Source organism: Carya illinoinensis, chromosome 13, assembly GCF_018687715.1.
Source record: "Carya illinoinensis cultivar Pawnee chromosome 13, C.illinoinensisPawnee_v1, whole genome shotgun sequence".
Lineage (NCBI taxonomy): Eukaryota > Viridiplantae > Streptophyta > Magnoliopsida > Fagales > Juglandaceae > Carya > Carya illinoinensis.
Genome location: NC_056764.1, coordinates 22783819 through 22803461, shown reverse-complemented (window position 1 = coordinate 22803461; position 19643 = coordinate 22783819). Strand labels below are relative to the sequence as shown.

Sequence of the window (19643 nt, the reverse complement as noted above, 5' to 3'; positions counted from 1 at the left end):
ATTCTAGTTTAATTGAAGTAGATTGATTGGAGACAATATTCGAAATTATTATACCGATCCTCGAAACCTTAGTCGTTCCTTGAAACCGAAGTCATTTTTCATATCTCTTTATTTTATCATTTTAGTTGTATTATGTTACTTTAAAAATTTTCACCTCAATAATTTTATATTCCATTCATTGTACATGTCATCCTTTTATTTTCTTTTTGTAAATATCATCTACCATTGTATGAGTTTGATTTAAGCACACTTTCCTTGTGGAGACAATTTAGGAATATTATTCCTAATTATTATATGACATCCTCCTACACTTGGGATAGCCTTTGTACTGCTCGATTTGGAGCGAGTCAGGGATTAAACATACAAACTGGCATACTAATCTCATCTCTTAGCCCACTTAAAAAACAACTAAGCTTATACCCCTCTGATAGACCTCTCAACCTATTAGACAACCCTTTGAAACTGGCCTTGTACTCATCTACTAAGCTAGTTTATTTCATCCTTGTTAGAGATTCCATGGGATCATCATAGGAAGATGGTCCAAATCTCACTAATAGGGCTTGAGTGAACCCCTCTTAATCTTGAATGACTCCAGATTCTTCCAAATCTTAGAACCATACTAGAGCTTGACCCTCCATATGAAATGAAGCCAATCTCACCTTGCATTGGGATAGTGTATTGTGATATGCAAAGTAATAGTTAGTTTTATACAACCAACCATTTGAATCCTCTCCATGAAGAGTATGGAGGTCAATCCTTACCTGTCGATGATGGGTCTCCAACCCTCGATGTCCATGTACAAATTGATGGCCCTGATTATTGAAGGACTCTCCGTATGAGGTGTTGTTGTTCCTTTTTTGCAGCTCTAATGTGATATTAGCCAGTTGTTGCATCATGAAGGTCTGATTGTCTTTTTAAAGCCAAAATTTCTATTTTCAAGTTCTTGAGCTGGGAGTCAATAGACTTCTTTCAATGAGGTTAGCCCATCCTGAAACTGATTGAGGCATGTACCCTTTGCCATGGCGGGAAGTTGAAGGTTGAAAATTGAAGGTTGCTTAAGAGGTGGTCACTAAGGATCACTCTCTAATACCAACTGTTACACACTAGAAATTGTAATGTAAATGGTTAGGGTTTTCTGTGGATGATTGTAAGGGATTTGCTCACTTAGAGGCTAAATACCTATAGAGGGAAGAAAATAGAGAGCAGGAAGTATAATAAGAAATAACAACTTTCATTAAGATTAAGCATAATGGACGTGCACAGAATGTTGCCCTCTAGTAGGGTCTGACACTAAGGAATAACCAACTTGATTCCCTTGTAGAACATCTTCTCATCAATAGAGTCACGACTGAAATAAAAGAACTAGGCTCTCGGCCCACTGGACTTAAACAAATACTGGATTCACCATTTATCAAATTAGACTAAGCATCTTAAGTCGGCCCAAAAGTAAAGACCATAACTTATCTTGGCTTGTCTTACTTATCTTACTTATCATAATGGCTCACATACTTAATCATGTGTATAAGATTGTGCACTGACCCCACATCCTGCTGCCATAAGGGGAGCTCCTAATAGTATTCTAACATACTATGGTGGACCATGCTTTGCTTCGTGGCTTATACATCTACTCATAAATTGCATTGATACTATGCATCTGAATGTCCATATGATTAACTGTTCTGATCTTATCTTATACTTGATCTTATAAAAGCTTATTTATTTTATACAACGTGAGATGCATAATACATACATAACTATAATATGAAACATGATGAATGATGGGCTTGCAAATATCATGACATGCATGGTACATAAACATTGGCTTCCAAAGAACTAGCTTTAATAATAATAAATATAACTAGCTAACGTATGTTAATCTTAATTTATGATCAAGCTACTTATCTCGTGACGTTAATCTGGATATCTTGGGTTCGATCGCTGCACTTATGGAAGTTTATGGTTTTTTCCATATAACACACAGATGGGTGATATTTATAGAGAGATTTGGAAAATGGTGCTGACGAGTTCTAGTTCAAGTTGGACTTAGTTACGATCATTCAAGAAGAGAGTTTGAATTTAAAAACATGACTACTAGTTCATTCAATGTAAGATTTGCAGTGACTAAGACTGCATAGGGACTTCAATCAGTGATAATTTTAAATTGAAATAAATTTCTAATGGCCGATTTTTAAATTCTAAAAGAAATCTAACTCGTTCCATAAATAATAAATGCAATTTAGGCCCAATAAAAATGATCAATATTCCGACATTGGAACTATTAGGCCAGGTCGTTACAAACTTGGTGTAATTTGTATGACTAGTGAATTGATTTTAGTTGGGTGGATGGTTCTAGGTTTTTGTTGGGATTGTAGGTGGATAATGCACTTAGCTGGGATTTTGGGTGGATATTTCTCTATTTTTTCTAGGATTTTGGGTGGATATTGCACTATTTTTTCTAGGATTTTGGATGGATAGTGCTCTATTTTTGCTGAGATTGTGGGCTTATGTTTGCAATATTTTAATTAAGTTATTGGATAGTGATTGTAGGTTCTCCAAGGCTGAGTTCCAATGGATTCCAATATAGCGTTATCAAATAATGAGTATGATGAAGTAAGAGTTGATGATGAGCCAGATAACGATGAACTCATCGAAGAACCTAAGGTTGGAATATCATTTTCTAGTGAGGAAAAAGCTTGGTCTTGCTAGATGAAGTATGCTAAGCATAAGGGGTTGGGGGTGCGTAGAAGGAATTCTAGACATGGAGACGATGGGAAGATTAGATTATTTATATTGGTATGTGAGCAGCAAGGCACAACAATGAATCAGGCTACCAATGTTCTCAAGCCAAGACAAACAAAGAGGATAAGGTGTAAAGCAAAAGTTAATGTGGTTTTAAATAAGGACGACGGATATACCTTGTTTAGTGTAATTTTAGAACACACACATGTATGTAGTTCGGGGAAGGCAAGACATTTCAAATGTTTTAAAAAGATAGATGTTCATGTGGCTAAGAGGTTTGAAAAAAATGACAAGGCAAGAATACGTGTGTCAAAGAATTTCATGTCTCTGGTTGTTGAAATTTGGCTTGATTCTCTTAAGGGGATATTCGACCTAGCAACTCCCACCTCTAATCTTCTCCTTGTTTTTTGTATGTTAACTCTCTTTTCTCTTGTATGCCACTTTCTTTCTACCACTTTTTTATGTCTTTCTTCTCTCCTCTCTGTTCACCATTGCTTACTTGCTCTATACCATATACTATATCCTCACATACCATGGTTTCCTCTCCCACTCTTCCTTTGTTCATACAACTAATATATTCTATGTATAGGTAGGTTTAACCACCTTCACCACCGTAAGTATTATTTTTTTTTTATTTTTTAATCAAATTTTGACTATACAGAATATTATTTTTGCTATCACAAACTTTGACATGGTAAACTGTCAAACTGCAAAAGTATATTCCCTGCAGTTTGACAGTTTACTGTGTCACTTGACATAGTAGCTTAAACAGCAGAAGTTACCCTTCTTCTTTTATATATATATATATATATAATTAAATTTAATTAAGTTAAATATAAAGATAATATTATAAAACAAAAGAAGAATAAGATTGACTTGAGATAATATCAAGTCATTTTTGTATAGACACTAAAAAGGCCCTTGCAATCAAGGTATGGTATAAACTAATTTTAACCATTTTCTTTTCTTTAAATAAAATATATAGCACCATATAAATAAAATAAAAAAACTTAGATTAATAAAATCAGGATTCATTTTTCTATTATAAGTAAAAGAAAAATAAAACATTAATTGACAACAACTTGACCACATGCAACAAAAGTAACATAGACTAATTTTAGCTATTGTATGATAATAAATAATAAACTACCACACTTCATAGTTTTGTAGAATATTACTTAAACTACAAAGTGGGTGATTAATTCCCCAAGTATTATATTAATTATAAAAATATAATCGAGCCTCTAAGGTAAATAAATGAAATAACATGGTAACACATAGATAAATGTTTTAGTTATAAAGAGATCTTATAAAAATAAAAAGTCACAAATTGACGTAGCTTGATGCAGTACGTTATATTATAAAGCTACTTTTATAATAAAGTAGATCTAACGTATAATATAAAATTATATCAGTTTATAAGTTTAATTTTTTTTTTTAAAAAAAATTATCGAATCTCTTTATAACTGTAATACTTTTCACATGACCTAAGGCATTCCCTTGACATCTCTTATCTATCCTTGCTTGGCACTTGCCTTTTATCTCCATAATTAGTTTCTTCTCTTGCATTTGTTCCGCAACACCAGTAAAATAACCAACATGAACAAGTCTAGTTTTTCTTTAGCTAGGCCTCTTGTTTCTTTTATATTATTTGCTTTTTACTTTCGTGTGCATCTTTTTTCTTTCTTTGTTTCTCTATTATTGTTTCTGGTTGAACAAAACTCGCTATGACTTATATTTTTTTTTTAAAAAAAATACTTTATAGCTACAAAATGATTATATAAAAGTAAAACTACAAATTTATGTGACTTGATCTGGTATGTCATGTTGTAAAATTATTTTTATTATAAAATAAATCTAACGGATCTCATGAAACCACATCAGTTTGTGAATTTATTTTTGTTTAACTTTTTGTATATGCGACAGTTCTCATTTTCTTTTCTGGTACATTTCCCCTTTCGTAAACTATTGCTACTTGTTATTCTTGGTCATGTATTGCACAAATTTGATCCTCTAACTTGGCTGTACAAGAATCAATCAAACTGACCTGAACCAACTCAGACCGACTGCTGGCTCGAAATCGGCCGAAACCAGTGTAGAACCGATCAACCAGTAGTAATATTTTGTCAAAATTGACGTCGCTTAGTGTTTGAAAAAAATATAAAGGAAATTGTGTCCAGCGTTGTTTCACCTTAGGGTTTAAACACCCGTATTCTTCTTTTTTGTTTCACTTCTCATTTCTCCTTGGACTTAGAAACACCTCTCTCTCTCTCTCTCTCTCTCTCTCTCTCTCTCTCTCTCTCTCTCTCTCTCTCTCTCTCTCTCTCTCTCATCGTGACATCATCGCATGCAGCGGCATCATTGCAAGCAGGGCCACCTCCTTCACCACCGAAGACGCCAATGAACCGACCAAAGTTACGCCGAAATCGATGTCGACAGTTTTCTCCCATTTCACAAGTCGGTTTCAGTCGAGATTTACACCATTTCAAGGTATCGGTGCAATTTTGGTATTGGATCGAAACTGCACCGATACCTTCAATTTTCACCTATACTTTTATTGACTTAAATTTTCTTTAAAGTTGTTTGCAAAGTCATTTAATTACTATTGGAAGACTTTGTGGTTTTGCTGCATTGGATCTATTAGTTCCATGATTTTATTCATCTATGCAAGGATTTCTTGCAAGTCTTAGGGCTTGTTTGGAAAGTGAGATGATCTAATCTCATCTCAAAACTTTTCATAATTTTATTCTTAAATATCACTTAAATACAAACATTTTTCAATTTCTAAATTTTAATTTTTTCATATAATTATTATCTACTACTCATTACAACTTTTCCAAATTTCTAAATAAAATATAAAAAATAATACTTTTAAAAAAAATAATTTTAAAAATTTATATTATAATAATATTTTAATTTTATAATATTTTTATTGAATTTTTTGTCTTTACTCAAATGAGCTATTATTGAATTATTTGATGCCAATATTAACACACTCGATGAAATGTGATTGGATGAATGAAAAATGTGAGAGCATTGGCATTGGCTTCATCAAAGCCAATGCCAAATTTTGATGAAAAGTACATATTTTGTTGAATCATAAAATCTTCCTATCCATAATCCCACATTGGATTAGTCATTAGATTCATCAAAATAATAATATAATATTATTTTTTTAATAATAATAATTTTTTTCATATTTTACAATTAAACCTACTATATGTACATTAATAATTTAATTTGATATTTAAATTATTGATTTACAAGCACTAATTTTTTTTCTCAACCTAATTACCAACAAACACATTTTGTCAATCCTTCTTCTACCTAACAATCAAATATATAATAATTTAAGGAACAACAAACACATATACAATTTGTTCATCCAAAATAAAATATTATGTTTGAAACTAACTACAAACCACCCTTCTTCTCTACCTAAACTTTTACATCTACAATTCTATCCTTGGTCAAACACAGAAATTCCTTTGTTCATCGTATTAACTTATATGGATATATATATATATATATATATTTATATTGAAGGCAGTATATATTATATATTTTAGTAACTTTTTTTGGATATATATATATATCCATATTTATATTGAACGTCGAACGTGTATATTAGTGAGTATAATTAACTTCTTTTTGGATATATATATATATATATATATATTTATAGTCAAGGCAGTATATAAATTGTGCCTTTTATTAACTGTAATGGATAGGAAAATATTTATACTAAACAAGGCAGTTGCACAATATGCTCTTTTGGATATAATGCTCAATGACATACAACTTTTGGATATAAAGGAAAATGACATACAGCTGCAACATCTTCTTAAATAAAAATACAAATTCAGTGGATTAAAAACTACACATCTCGTATAAAACCAGTGATGACTTGTAAAATTTCATATTGCAGATTTTACAAGTTCGCTCGAGCGGAGGCTTTTGGCCGCTCGAGCGAATTCAGGCAGATTCAAACGCTCGACTGCCGCTCGACAGGGAGCTCGAGCGGGTTGCTGAAAAACGAAGATCGCTCGAGCAGAGACATTGGCCGCTCGAGCGAAATCAGGCAGAGTCGAACGCTCGATGTGCGCTCGATAGGACGCTCGAGCGAAATCAGGCAGAGTCGAACGCTCGATGTGCGCTCGATAGGACGCTCGAGCGAAATCAGGCAGAGTCGAGCGCTCGACGCGCGCTCGACACCCCGCTCGAGCGAACATCGTATTTTGACAGGTTTTCAGCCGTGGGACCATATAAAAGTCATTTTTCACTCTAGAGCCGCGAGTTTAGACTGAAGAACACTCTTTGGGAGAGAAAAACCTCACACAAGAACTTCCAAGATCGAATAGTCCACCTAAAACCAAAACAATTGGAAGACTCTTTCAATTTTTTAATGGAAGAATCAGTTGAGGAAGCACAACTTCTAAAAGCTTATTAGGCGAAGTGCTTTCACACAATATTGACACGATCTTATTAGGAACCTCTAAGTTCTAAAACAGTAGATCCACAAGCAATAAAACCAAATGGGTCCTTACAAAAACAGTAGATCCACAAGCACTTTTCCAAATGGGTCCCCACAATTTAATCGACCTCTTTGAACTAACATATTTACTAATCATGCATCATGGCATCCTTTACATTACCAACCTCACCAAGTTTTAAAAATAGATGCTTGCTGTTGGATTGTTCATGAGGAAAAACTCCAAACACAAACAAGAACAAACCAAATTCTTCCAAACAAAAACAAACAAGAACACAAGCATGTCATCCTTATTTTTATCAAATCTGGGATGATCCAATTCAAATCAGTTACATCCAATTGATCTGCATGTTGGATGTAGTTTCCAATAGTAACAAACTAAAGATGATAGTCAAATCTACCCACTCACACACAAGAACAACAGACTCCAAAATATTCATCAATGGGAAAAATAAAAATTTATGAACAACAGGCTCAACAGTATCACTTGCTCATCATCCCGAAGCAAATATACCACCATACACATAACGATATTCATCAATTGCTAGGGAAGAACTCCATATAACCGAGTGCATACAAAACCAATTCACACACAGCCACACAAATCTTCCTATAGGCAACAATACATTACAGTTTTAGTAACTACAATACCAGAATGAGTGTGGTTGCTTGAGCCGAAGGGACTGACTGGTGAAGAAAATCTACAAGAAATTCACAAAATCAATGACCCAACTTCAGTCGAATGCTCAGTAACCATTTATTTTTTCCACCCAAACAACCGAAAGCAAAAGCCCCAATCGGGGCTGAATGGAAATAAAAAACAGATCCAAGATTAGGGTTCAAAAAGAAAAGCAATCGGCTGAACCTGAAATCGGATGCCTTCCGCACGAATCTGATCTACTTGAAACCGGTAGAAGAAACCCCCCAATGATTCTGCACCAAGAATCCAAGGAAGAATAAAAAAAACCTTAAAAACGAGAGAAAGAGAGAAAGTGGGAGAGAAAACAAACCGGCTTCCCTTGGAGAAGAAGATCATGTAGAGCCACTTTGTTCTTGCCGTTGAAGAATCGAATGGCTGCGAAGATTCGAAGTGTAGAGCCGAAGTGATTGGGAGAAATGAAAATGAGAGAAATGGGGAGAGAAAACGCGGGGAGGAAACGGGGAGAGAGGGAAACGAAAAGTGACCGGTAGATAAATAAAATACACTAAAATAATGTGAAGATGAGTGCACAGTATCACTTCATATATGAAAGACCCGATACATTTACTGTAGATCAAAGTTACCCATTTCTGGGTTTGACTAATCCAATGCAGCATATTTTTTGTAAAATCATCTAATTTTGCATTTGGCATTGGCTTTGATGAAGCCAATGCCAATGCTCTGAGAAATGTATGAGATTTGGCCAGATTGAAAGAAGACCTTAGAGGAGAAAAAATCAAGAGTCTATTTTGTATTAACCTTCTAAATGAATTTATTTTTTAAAACAAAATTTAAGAGCATGTTTGAGAAGTGAGATGAAAATTTTGTGAATAATAGTAAAATGATTTATAAATAATAATGAAATAATTTGAGTTAAGATATTTTATTGAGTTTTAAAAAATAAAAGAGAAAAAATTGATTAAAAATATTAAAAAATTAAAAAATTGTTTATTATTTGAATATAATTTTTATCTTAAAATTTAAAAACCTTGAATGGCTTTCTTTAAGTTTAGAAAATTTTAATAATTAGTTAATGATTAGATAGAGAAATTTAAAATTATTTTGTATTTAATTAATATTTAAAAAAAATTAGAAGAAATATTGAAATGAAATAAAATGTTCACATTTTTTCAAAAAACAAAAAAGAAATATTTACAGTTATAAGATATTTATCTTTTAAAAATAAAATAAATATAAGATTTATATAAAAAATTAATTTTTTAAAAATAATCTCTAAAAAAAAAAAAAAGACAAAAAAGAAAGAGGCTGTACCTGCAGAAACTATTCAGTATCTGACGTTATTCCTTCTAAGAATGGCCTTACTGTCGGCATTTATAAAACGAACGTCTTGTCGAATAACTGACGAGCCCACAAATTCGACCTTGCGTTTCCACCCTTTTAGACATATGACAAGAAGTCTCCGTCACCTCCGCCACCGAATCATCCCATAGGTTCAGCGACCATATCTATCCATCTACTGTAAAACGTCGCTGCACCGCCTTTCCATACCGGTAAACGCTGTCAGCTACGAACCCAGCGCCACTGCGACGACTGATTGAAGTTTTGGGGTAAAGCTATTCAAGTCACTCGAATACTTTTTAGTTTGATCGGATGCGTTGATTTTTGGGTGGATGTGAAAGTTGCTGAAATTTGATTTTCATGCGAACGTTGTAAAAAACAAAAAGAACACAAACCCTGAAGTGTTCAGAAATGGACAAGTCAACATGGTCGAGTTAATAACAAGAAAAGAGTATTTTTCTTTCGAGTCAATAAATCGGAAAACTGATCATGTTTGTATGATTCGACTGGGATGAATCTTAACGGTAATGACCTCTGTCCATTAAAAAAAAATAATTAACTGGACATTTCATTGCCTTTGTCTACTTGGTAGAATGTCAATCTTGCTGGAGATTCGTGGTTTCTTCCTACCTTCTCATGGCGTGACCTAACCACGACACCTCATCCTTGGAGAACAGAGGCTAAGTAGGCCATTCGTATGGAGTTAAACATATGAAAAAAAAAAATGAAAGTCCCAAGTTTTTGTTATAATCCTAATGATTAAATGTTTAACCAAATTAGTATCTAATAATCTTTAAGGCTTTTAGAGTAATGACTGGTTCTTTAACAATTGGTATCAAGTTGCGGAGGGAGTGATCTATAGGCCGGATTAAAATGCTTGGTACTGTGTATGAGCATAGCTGCATAGTGTTAAGTCATTGAATATTGATAGATGAGTGAATCCGCCAAAAGGGAAAGGCTACCACCAGGTCATTGTTGATAGAGTGAGCTATCGTGGACGTTGGATTTAGAAATGTAATGGAATGTTATGATCTTGAAGGTTTAACCAAATTAATATCTAACAATTTTAGGGCTTTTGGAGCAATGGTTGGGTCTTAACAGTTTTCCTGTACTTTAATTTCTGATTACAATTTTGCGGAGAAAAATAAGATATGGCCCCAAGGGCGCGGGCAGTGTTATGTGACTTTATGTACTTGTCTTGATGGTTTCCCTTTTGATCTATAAATTTTTGCTCCCTGCTACAATGGCCTTTCTAACTCTCATTTTTCTCTTATTGATTGTCGTCAAGTAGGGGAGAATCAGAATGGACACACACAATATTAGCAATGGTAGAACCCAAGCATTGATGATTTCAGCAAATGAGGCTCTCCAAACAATACTGAGTGTGGCTCAGCGACTGCAATCTGTCACTGTTCCACTATATGATGCTCTTGGCAAGGTCTTGGCTGAGGATATTCATGCTCCTGACCCTTTGCCCCCATACCGAGCTTCTATTAAGGTAATTGTTAATAATTGAAGAGAAATTGGTTGCCATATTGTCCATTTTAGGCTTTAATTTTGGAGACACTCATGGTATTGATAATTTCATGGGTAGGATGGTTATGCTGTAATTGCTTCAGATGGGCCTGGTGAATATCCTGTAATTGCTGAAGTAAGAGCTGGGAACGATGGAGCTGGAGTGACTTTGACTTCTGGAGCAGTTGCATATGTTACAACTGGAGGTTGGTTCCTTTGATTATATTGAATTCATAATGCATGATCTTCCCCACCCCCCCCCCCCCCCCCCCCTCCTCTGAAGCAGCTGTTAGTTGTGTTTGGGCATCTCATGGGATTCCTGATGGAAAAAAAAACTTGATGTTTGTCGACATAGCAACTGCAAGTTGTAATTACTTCAAATATCATTAAAAATATCATTAACAAAGTAGTGATAGAGGATAATCGAGAGAAAACTTAGAGAGATAGAGGAAGAGACAACGTGTTTAAGCTTGCTATTGTCATTAGCAGTGTAGAGGCAACAGACGTGTGACAGAGGGTGGACCGTGAGTTGGTTCTCGGTGGTGCAGTGAATTGAACATGAGAGCGAGATGATTGTGGGCTTCAGCAAAGCGAGGTTGGTGATCAGGGATGACTGGTCAGCGTGTCTTTGTGGTGGAGGTGAAGCTGGGCTACGTGTGTGAGTTCGAGCTGGCCTTGTCGGCGTGCGCTAGGGTTGTCAATCGAGTTGATTTGGGTCATTTTTTAGTCAATCCCAAACCCGATACGAATATTAAACGGGTCAAATACCTCAATCTGAACCCGATATGCCCATTTCACAAGTTGACCCGGCACAACCTGTTTGACTTGTTTGTTTATTTGGGTCGAGTTTTGTGATACCCTATATGATAAGAATAAGGGTAGGTGGTGTATGAGATTCTACAATGCTTGAAAATAAGAAGTTCTTGCTCTTTATAAGATTCCAATGGAGCTTCAATTGTATCATTGATTAGTCTTTTTAGAGTATAGGCCATGTGGTTTGAGCCTTCCATTTGGGTGTTACAATTTTGGATAAATAAAACCATTCAGCATTTAAACAAAGACCAATTGATACCAAAGAAGAGAATATCAAACAGCAGTCGGATATCAATATGCAATTAATTAGGGCATTTGGGATTCTTGCGTATGACTGCTAGCCAATAAACACCGTCTAAGGTCTTGAACTCACTAATCCACTCGAGAATGACATTACTTGGGACATTAGCGAGAAAGGTCAAAATGTTTCACCAAGATGGAAGCTTTCTAGCAACTATCCACCGGACTGGATCAGAATGAAGGAAGACATTGGAATGCAAGTTTCTTTTGGGAAATTCCCAACATAACGCAATTACAAAAGTATTCGTGTTCTGGCTTGAGTTAAATTTCTGCATGAAGTTTTCAAGCTTAGTTAAAAGGACCATAACTATCATGAGAATCACTCAAGTCTCTTAAAATCAAAACAACTTATAATGTGATATTTGAAACTATTCAAGATTTGTGTCTGTTGGATGTTGCATGCAGGGCCCCACATGCTAGAATGCTGAAATTTTGACAGTCACCTTCTCTTTCTACTTCTGCATGTACAAAAAAAAATTTACTCAAAGTTTTATTTTTATTTTTATAAGTAATAAGACAAACTCCGAAGGTAAAATCTGGGAGGTGAATCAACTTGAACTTTTATTGTTGAGATGTACTGCATTGAATTTTAACTGTGGCTTATTGCTGCCACATGGGGTATGGGAAAATTGAAAATATGTTTCAAATTTGTCAGTTGAGTTCGCTCAAAAAAACAAAATTTGGATATAAAAAGAAAATTTAAGTTGTCAAAGAAAATTGATATAGCTATGCAGACCTGTTTAAGTTTCAGAAATGTCCAAGTGTTTGTTTGCAAAGTTGAATTTCATTTTTCAATTTGATATTTGATCCCTCCCTCACCTTTTGTATTGCTTTTCCTCTCTTAGGTCCAATACCTGATGGTGCTGATGCAGTTGTTCAAGTTGAGGACACCGAGGGAATTGAAAACACTTCAGGTGAATCAAAGCGAGTCAAAATTTTGGTACAAACTAGCAAAGGTGTTGATATTCGCCCAGTGGTATGATTTATTACTTCTTTAGAATTATGCTAATGGATTTATTGATATTAATTGTTCAGGACATGTATGTGACATGAATATTCTTATTCTTACATTGGAACATAACTTTGTCAACGATGTAATTGTAACATGAGTAATTTTTTCTAAGTGTATGTTGATCTTTGCCACAATGCCAACTCCAAAGACACATTAAGGTTCTGCTTGGCCACTGAGATTTCTCAGATGAGAATTTTGAGTTTTAAGATTAAATATTAAAATATTATATTTTAATATTATTATTATTTTGGGATTTGAAAAAGTAGGAAAAAAGTTAAATTGTTTATTATATTTTGTATAGGGATTTGGGAAAGTTGTAATGATGAGATGAGAATTTTGTATTTGAGATGAAAATTCTTTGTGGCCAAACAGTACCTAAGATTCATAGCTGTTGTGAAACGTGCAGCAATTATGATGAATAGTATGAAAAACAAAGAAAAAGAGAAAGCAATAGAAACACATAGATTTAACGCGGTTCGGCAGTATGCCTACGTCCACAGGAGTGAGCAACGGCTGAATTTCACCATATAAAAGTAGAGTTACATCAACTTGCTTTCTCTGTACATGTGTTCCAGTCGATATGAGTCACATACTACAACAATAGCTTTTGGCCTTTTGCTAACCAGAAGTTCTCATGTATGTGGTTGTTAGGTTGGTAGTTTCTTGGCCACCTGCATTGCACCTTGGTTGATTTTGTTATATATAAATAAAGTAGCAGGATTTGTTTTCCAATAAAAAGACATGGTAACCAAAATGTGCCAGGATGCACAAAATACAAAGGAAAATAATGGTTCATACTTAAAATCTTCAAAAGGCTTGGTCAAATTGTGAACTCAGCTGTGGATGGGATCATATTTTATGAAAATACTAGTTTTCTTATATGGTATTGATTTGGATATTGATAATAAAGTATTTTATAATGAATCCAGTTGTAATTGTGAATTATTTATATAGTTATCATTGTATTATATATGAAATTATATTAATTGGGTTAAAAAATAAACATACGGTTTAGCTCAACCCATTTTTATGAAACGGGTTGAAGTGAGTTAAATGGGTCATATCGTGTCACTCGTTAATTAAATGGGTCAGGTTTGGGTTTTAGGTCTGACCCGTTTCATTAAACGGGTCAAGTTTGGGTTGATCCATGTAGTCTAAATACCCATGGCTTGACACGACATGAACACGAATTGCCACCCCTGGTTTGATGTGCACTAGCGGGAAACTCTTTGCCGAGGTCATTTGAACTCTTGGGATTAGTTGGGACTTTTTTAGGACACCCAGTGCAAATTAAACAAAAAAAGGAAATCGAATGAAGAACAATAATGAAGATGTGTATCAAAAACCTTTGTATTGTTGGTTTTCTCATGATGAGGGACAACTAACATATGCCTTTTGCCTTCCCTACAACAACCCCCCCCCCCCCCCCCCCCCCCCCTCCAAAAAAAAAAAAAAAAACTTCTTCCTTTCCACCTAAAGCAAAGATTCCATCCTCGTGGCACACATTCCATAAGCAAGCAAACTCCAAAATCGTATTCAAGCCATCTAGAACATTCATCACAATTGATTGGATATTTTTCTAACATCTCTTTATGTTTCATCAAACTTTTTATGAATTTTTCCTTTTCTTCTATTCATTTTCTGCCACTTTCTTCTTTTCACCTTACTTAGAAAACATTTTTTTTTTTTTTTTTCCGTTTCTAGTGAGTTTATTTGTTCTTTAACATTTTTCATCAAAACTACATCGTTTTAGTGTCACATGCAACTCATGTGCACTGTACACCAGTTATTTAATGGAACTGAATAGAAACATTGGCAACAATATTGGATATAGGGCAATTACATGATAACTATGAAGGTTTTCCAGGAGCTATACAATTTTGGTAAATTTGAAAAAAGTCTTAACGCGTCATTCATTGCTCTCATCCCCAAGAAAGTTGGGGCAGTGGAGGTGAAAGATCTTCGGCCTATAAGCCTCATTAATGGGGTGTACAAGATTATTTCAAAGGTGCTTGCCAATCGCATGAGTAAGGTTTTGAGTAGTATTATATCTAAATCCCAAAATGCGTTTGTGAAGGGGAGACAATTTTTGGATTTGGTGTTGATTGCCAATGAATGCTTGGATTGTAGACTCAAGGAGGGTAAACCTGGTCTTTTGTGTAAGTTGGATATGGAGAAGGCTTATGACCATATGGGATTTTTTGTGCTATCTACTCGAGAGATGTGGCTGTGGAGAGAGATGGATTTCATGGATTCGGCATTGTATGACTATGGTTCATTACTCGGTTTTGGTGAATGGAGCACCGGAAGGATTTTTTAACAGCTCTAGGGGATTAAGACAAGGGGATCCCCTCTCCCCTTTGTTGTTTGTCATTGTTATGAATGCATTGAGTCGCATGTTGAGCGCAGCTGTTAGTAGAGGTTTTATTGCTGGATTTTCGGTGGGAGGGATTTCTATTTCTCACTTTTTATTTGCTGAGACACATTGCTGTTTTGTGAGCCAAACAGTGTTCATATGCAGTATCTTAGAGCTGTTTTGCTTTGTTTTGAAGTGGTTTCAGGGCTGAAAGTAAATCTCTCGAAATCTGAAATGGTTCCTGTGGGTGGATTGAACAATAATCAAGGCTTGGCATCTATCTTGGGCTGCAAGACTACTTCATTGCCTTCACAATATCTCGGTCTTCCATTGGGGGCAGCGTTCAAGACAAAATTTATTTGGGATGGAGTGGTAGAAAAAATTGAAAGAAAATTGGCCGGATGGAAACAGTTATATCTGTCCAAGGGTGGTAGATGGACTCTCATTAAGAGCACTTTATCTAATCTCCCCACTTATTTCCTATCATTATTTCGGATACCCGCAAGTGTGGCTTCTTGTATTGAGAAAACTTTCTGTAAATTTCTTTGGGGAGGAATGGGGAATGAAGCTAAAGTCCATCTTGTGGGTTGGGATAACGTTTGCTTCCCAATCAGATGTGGAGGGTTGGGGGTGCATAATGTAAGGTTTTCAACAGTGGGGAAATGGTTGTGGAGGTATCATAGTGAAGGAGAGGGATTGTGGAGAGAAGTGATAGAGTCTAAGTATGGGAGCATTTGGGGGGGTTGGTGTTCTAACAAAGTTAGGGGGCACATGGAGTGGGATTGTGGAAAAACAAAGGAGCTGGTTGGGACAGATGTTCTCAATTTTTCAGAGTCGCAATTGGAAGTGGCAACAATGTTTACTTTTGGCACGATGTGTGGTGTGGGGGTACATGGCTCTTAAGCAGGTGTTTCCTCTGCTTTACCAAATCGCTTGTGATAAAGAGGCTGTTGTATCTGATTTGTTGGTACATTCAAATGGTGCTGTCCATTGGAATGTGAAATTTTCAACAGCGGCTCAAGATTGGGAGTTGGACATGTTTTCTAGTTTCTTTGATTAGTTATATGCTGTGTCAATTGGCAATGAGACGAGGGATAGGCTGTTGTGGAATCCAAGTGGTAATAAAAAATTCTCAGTGCCCTCTTTTTATTCGGCTCTCTTGGGATTTTCTAACGTTCATAACTATCCTTGGAAGGCTATTTGGAAGTGCAAGGTACCTCCAGAATTGCTTTCTTTGTCTGGACAGCATCTTTTGGGCAGATTCTCACTTTGATAATCTGAGAAAACGTGGGTTCATTATTTCAAATTGGTGTTATATATGTAAGAGTGATGGGGTATCAGTTGATCATCTCTTATTACACTGCAAAGTGGCCTGGTGTTTACGGAATGAGGTCTTTAATAGGATAGGAGTGGCATGGGTCATGCCTAGAAGTGTTTGGGATCATACGTGCTGCTGGAAAGGTATCCAGAAAAATGCCCAAATCGCTGCTGTGTGGAGAATGATCCCTCACTGCATTATGTGGTGCATGTGGTTGGAGCGAAACAGGAGGTGCTTTGAAGATATGGGGCATTCCATGGCTGAACTGAAACGAGTTTTCTACAGTACACTTCTTTATTGGGCTTCAGCCATTATTTGTAACACAGATAACCTTTATACTTTGCTTGTAACTCTTTCTAGCACTTAGTTATAATCCGGTATGTTCTTTGTATACCACTTGTGTACTCAGGCTATGCCTCTTATATCAATAATATTTACTTTTACCTAACAAAAAACAAAACTATGAACTACTACCTCATTGTCACATGCCTCCCTAGACTTAACCTCAGTGCAGCTCGAAACTTAATTTGAAGTTTCATTGTCAATTTATCATCACATTTAGAGGATGAAATATATATTAAATACGAAATTACCCTCCATTTCAGTGAAAGGATAGTATCAAGGGTATCTTTGTCTTTATATATATTTCAAAGTTAACAGTGATTTTTAATTTATGTGGGTAACTAATAATGAGAATTCAATCTAGGGTTCAAGTTGTCCCAACTCAAAGATTAAGAAAAAGTGACACTGGAGTGATGTAGGAGGAAATATAATTATTCCACGTATGTAATTGTTTAATTTAGAGATTTAATGACCAAATTGATAACAAGCCTTAACTTGGAGGAGCAAGATGCGATTTGACCCAAAATAAAGTGCGTGGACTTGGTGGTTGCAAGGACCTTGACTGAAATCTGCACATTCTTTAATGGATGCCATTTGGAAGTCCATCCTTTATAGATCTGCTATCGGTTGATTATGCAGAATTGTTGAAAAAGGTTTCTTACTACTTTCACACTTAATGGGCCCAAGGCTTACCATGTTCAGTCATACCCAGCTTTCTCTGGATCTAGGATATTCCAAGTTGCAATTGGATTCTTCACCATTCTGCTGTTTCTCTTGGGTGTTTGTTGTGAATGTCATGCTTTCGAGAAAGATCTATGGAGGAAACCAAGCTGTGTTGGGTGGATATAAGCCTTATCAAAAGTTTATGGGGTTGTTCCTATGCGGGATGGACTTTTCTCCCTTCTAATGGGACTTTGGTTGGTGTGTTGGTAATGTGAAATAGGAGGGTAGTGGAGAATTTGGAGGATTGTATGGGAGAATTTTCAATGGCTTGTCATTTTAGAAGTGTAGCCGAAGGTTTCAAGTGGGCCTTTGCTGGAATTTATAACCCTAATGTGGACAGCAGTAGAAGTTTGTTGTGGGATGAGCTTTCTGATTTAATTAGTTGGCGGGATGTGCCTTGGTGTGTTGGTAGGGATTTTAATGTCATTCGATTTCCGAGTGAGAAGTGGACGGATTCTAGCTTTACCATTTTGTTGATTTTGGATAAGTTTTTGGTTTCTCCTTCTTGGGATTCTCACTTTCCTTAGGTGTCAGAAGTGTTTGTCTTGTATTTGCCCGAATCATTTTCCTATTTTCTTGGACTGTGGTAGATATTTTAAGTTTGAAAACATGAAGGCTGGTGGTTTCAAAGATATGGTCAAACAGTGTTGGTCTTCCTATCAATTGTTTGGTGCCCCTAGTTTCATTATGGCTGGAAATTTAAAAACTTTGAAAAGGATTTGAAGCAATGGAATGAGCAAGTATTGGGAACGTGGATAGACATAAGGAGACTCTTATTGAGGAATTGGAGGGATTGGAGAGCCAGGCTGAGGGTAGTATTCTTTCGGAGGACGAGATTTTGAGAAAAAGAAATGTTGGGGCTGAACTCTCATCAGAGAAAAAATGCTATTGAGTGTATTGAGGTTCATGGTGCTGTTTTATCTAATCTGTCCGATATTAAGGAGCATTTGCCTTTTCTATGAGAAGCTTATCAAGGACCATCATGGTTGGAGACCTAAACTGGATGGCTTAACATTCAATGTCATTGATCTTTGAGTTCTCAATGGCTTGAACGTCCTTTTGAAGATAATGAAGTTCGTTATGTGGTAAGAGGTATGATCAAAGATAAGGCTTCTAGTCTGGATGGTTTTACCATGGCTTTTTTCCAGTATTGTTGGGACATTGTGAGGGAGGATGTGATGAATGTGTTTCATGAATTGTACTCTTTTGGTAAGTTTGAAAAGAGTCTAAGCTCAACTTCTACTGCACTTATCCCAAAAAGGGCGGGAGCTTTTGATACTCAACTTCTATTGCACTTATCCCAAAAAGGGCAGGAGCTTTTGATGTGAAGGGTTTTTGTCCCATTAGTCTAGTTAATGGGGGTCTATAAATCATTTCTAAAGTCTTGGCCAATCATTTGAGTAATGTTATGGAGATGATTTTTCTGAAATCTCAGAATGCGATTGTTAAAGGGAGACAAATTTTGGATTCTATGTTAATAGCAAATGAATGCTTGGATAGTAGAATGAAATTGGGTGAGCTGGGTATTTTATGTAAGCTTGATATGGAGAAGGCTTATGATCATGTTAATTGGAATTTTTTGTTTGATCTTTTGGGGAGATGTGGATTTGGGGGGAGGTGGTGTGGATGGATAAAACATTATGTTTTACAGTGGGTGGGCATCAAGATGGTTTGACTACAGTTTCTCATCTTTTATTTGTAGATGATACTTTGTTGTTTTGTGATGTGAATCTTGGTCATATGCAATCTTTGAGAGCATTTTTGCTTTGTCTTGAGGCTGTGTTTAGCATTAAGGTTAATTTGGGTAAGTATGAGATGGTACCGATGGGCTAGGTGAGAAATATGTGAAGATTGGCAAGTATTTTGGATTGTCAGGTTTCCTCATGGCCGATTAGATACCTCAAACTTCCTTTGAGGGCTACATTTAAGCCAATACGGTATGGGATGGAGTGTTGGAGAAAGTAGAGAGAAGGTTGGCAAGGTGGAAGAGGTTCTATTTGTCAAAAGGGGATAGAATGACTCTGTTTAAAATTA

General features: G+C 35.8%; 1 protein-coding gene across 2 annotated transcripts in view; it reads left to right on the top strand.

Annotated features, from left to right (window-relative positions):
- The first annotated feature begins 9262 nt into the window (after positions 1 to 9262).
- Positions 9263 to 19643, top strand: part of LOC122291856 (molybdopterin biosynthesis protein CNX1) — a 32647-nt gene continuing 22266 nt past the window's right edge. The window contains exons 1-4 of one of the 2 annotated variants that reach the window (XM_043099875.1): positions 9263 to 9499; positions 10522 to 10728; positions 10825 to 10951; positions 12704 to 12834. In XM_043099875.1, the coding sequence (XP_042955809.1) occupies positions 10534 to 10728; positions 10825 to 10951; positions 12704 to 12834 (453 nt within the window). In that variant the 5' untranslated portion in view covers positions 9263 to 9499; positions 10522 to 10533. Of the gene's footprint in view, positions 9500 to 10518; positions 10729 to 10824; positions 10952 to 12703; positions 12835 to 19643 lie in introns of both variants that reach the window. The other variant, XM_043099876.1, reaches the window with a different exon arrangement.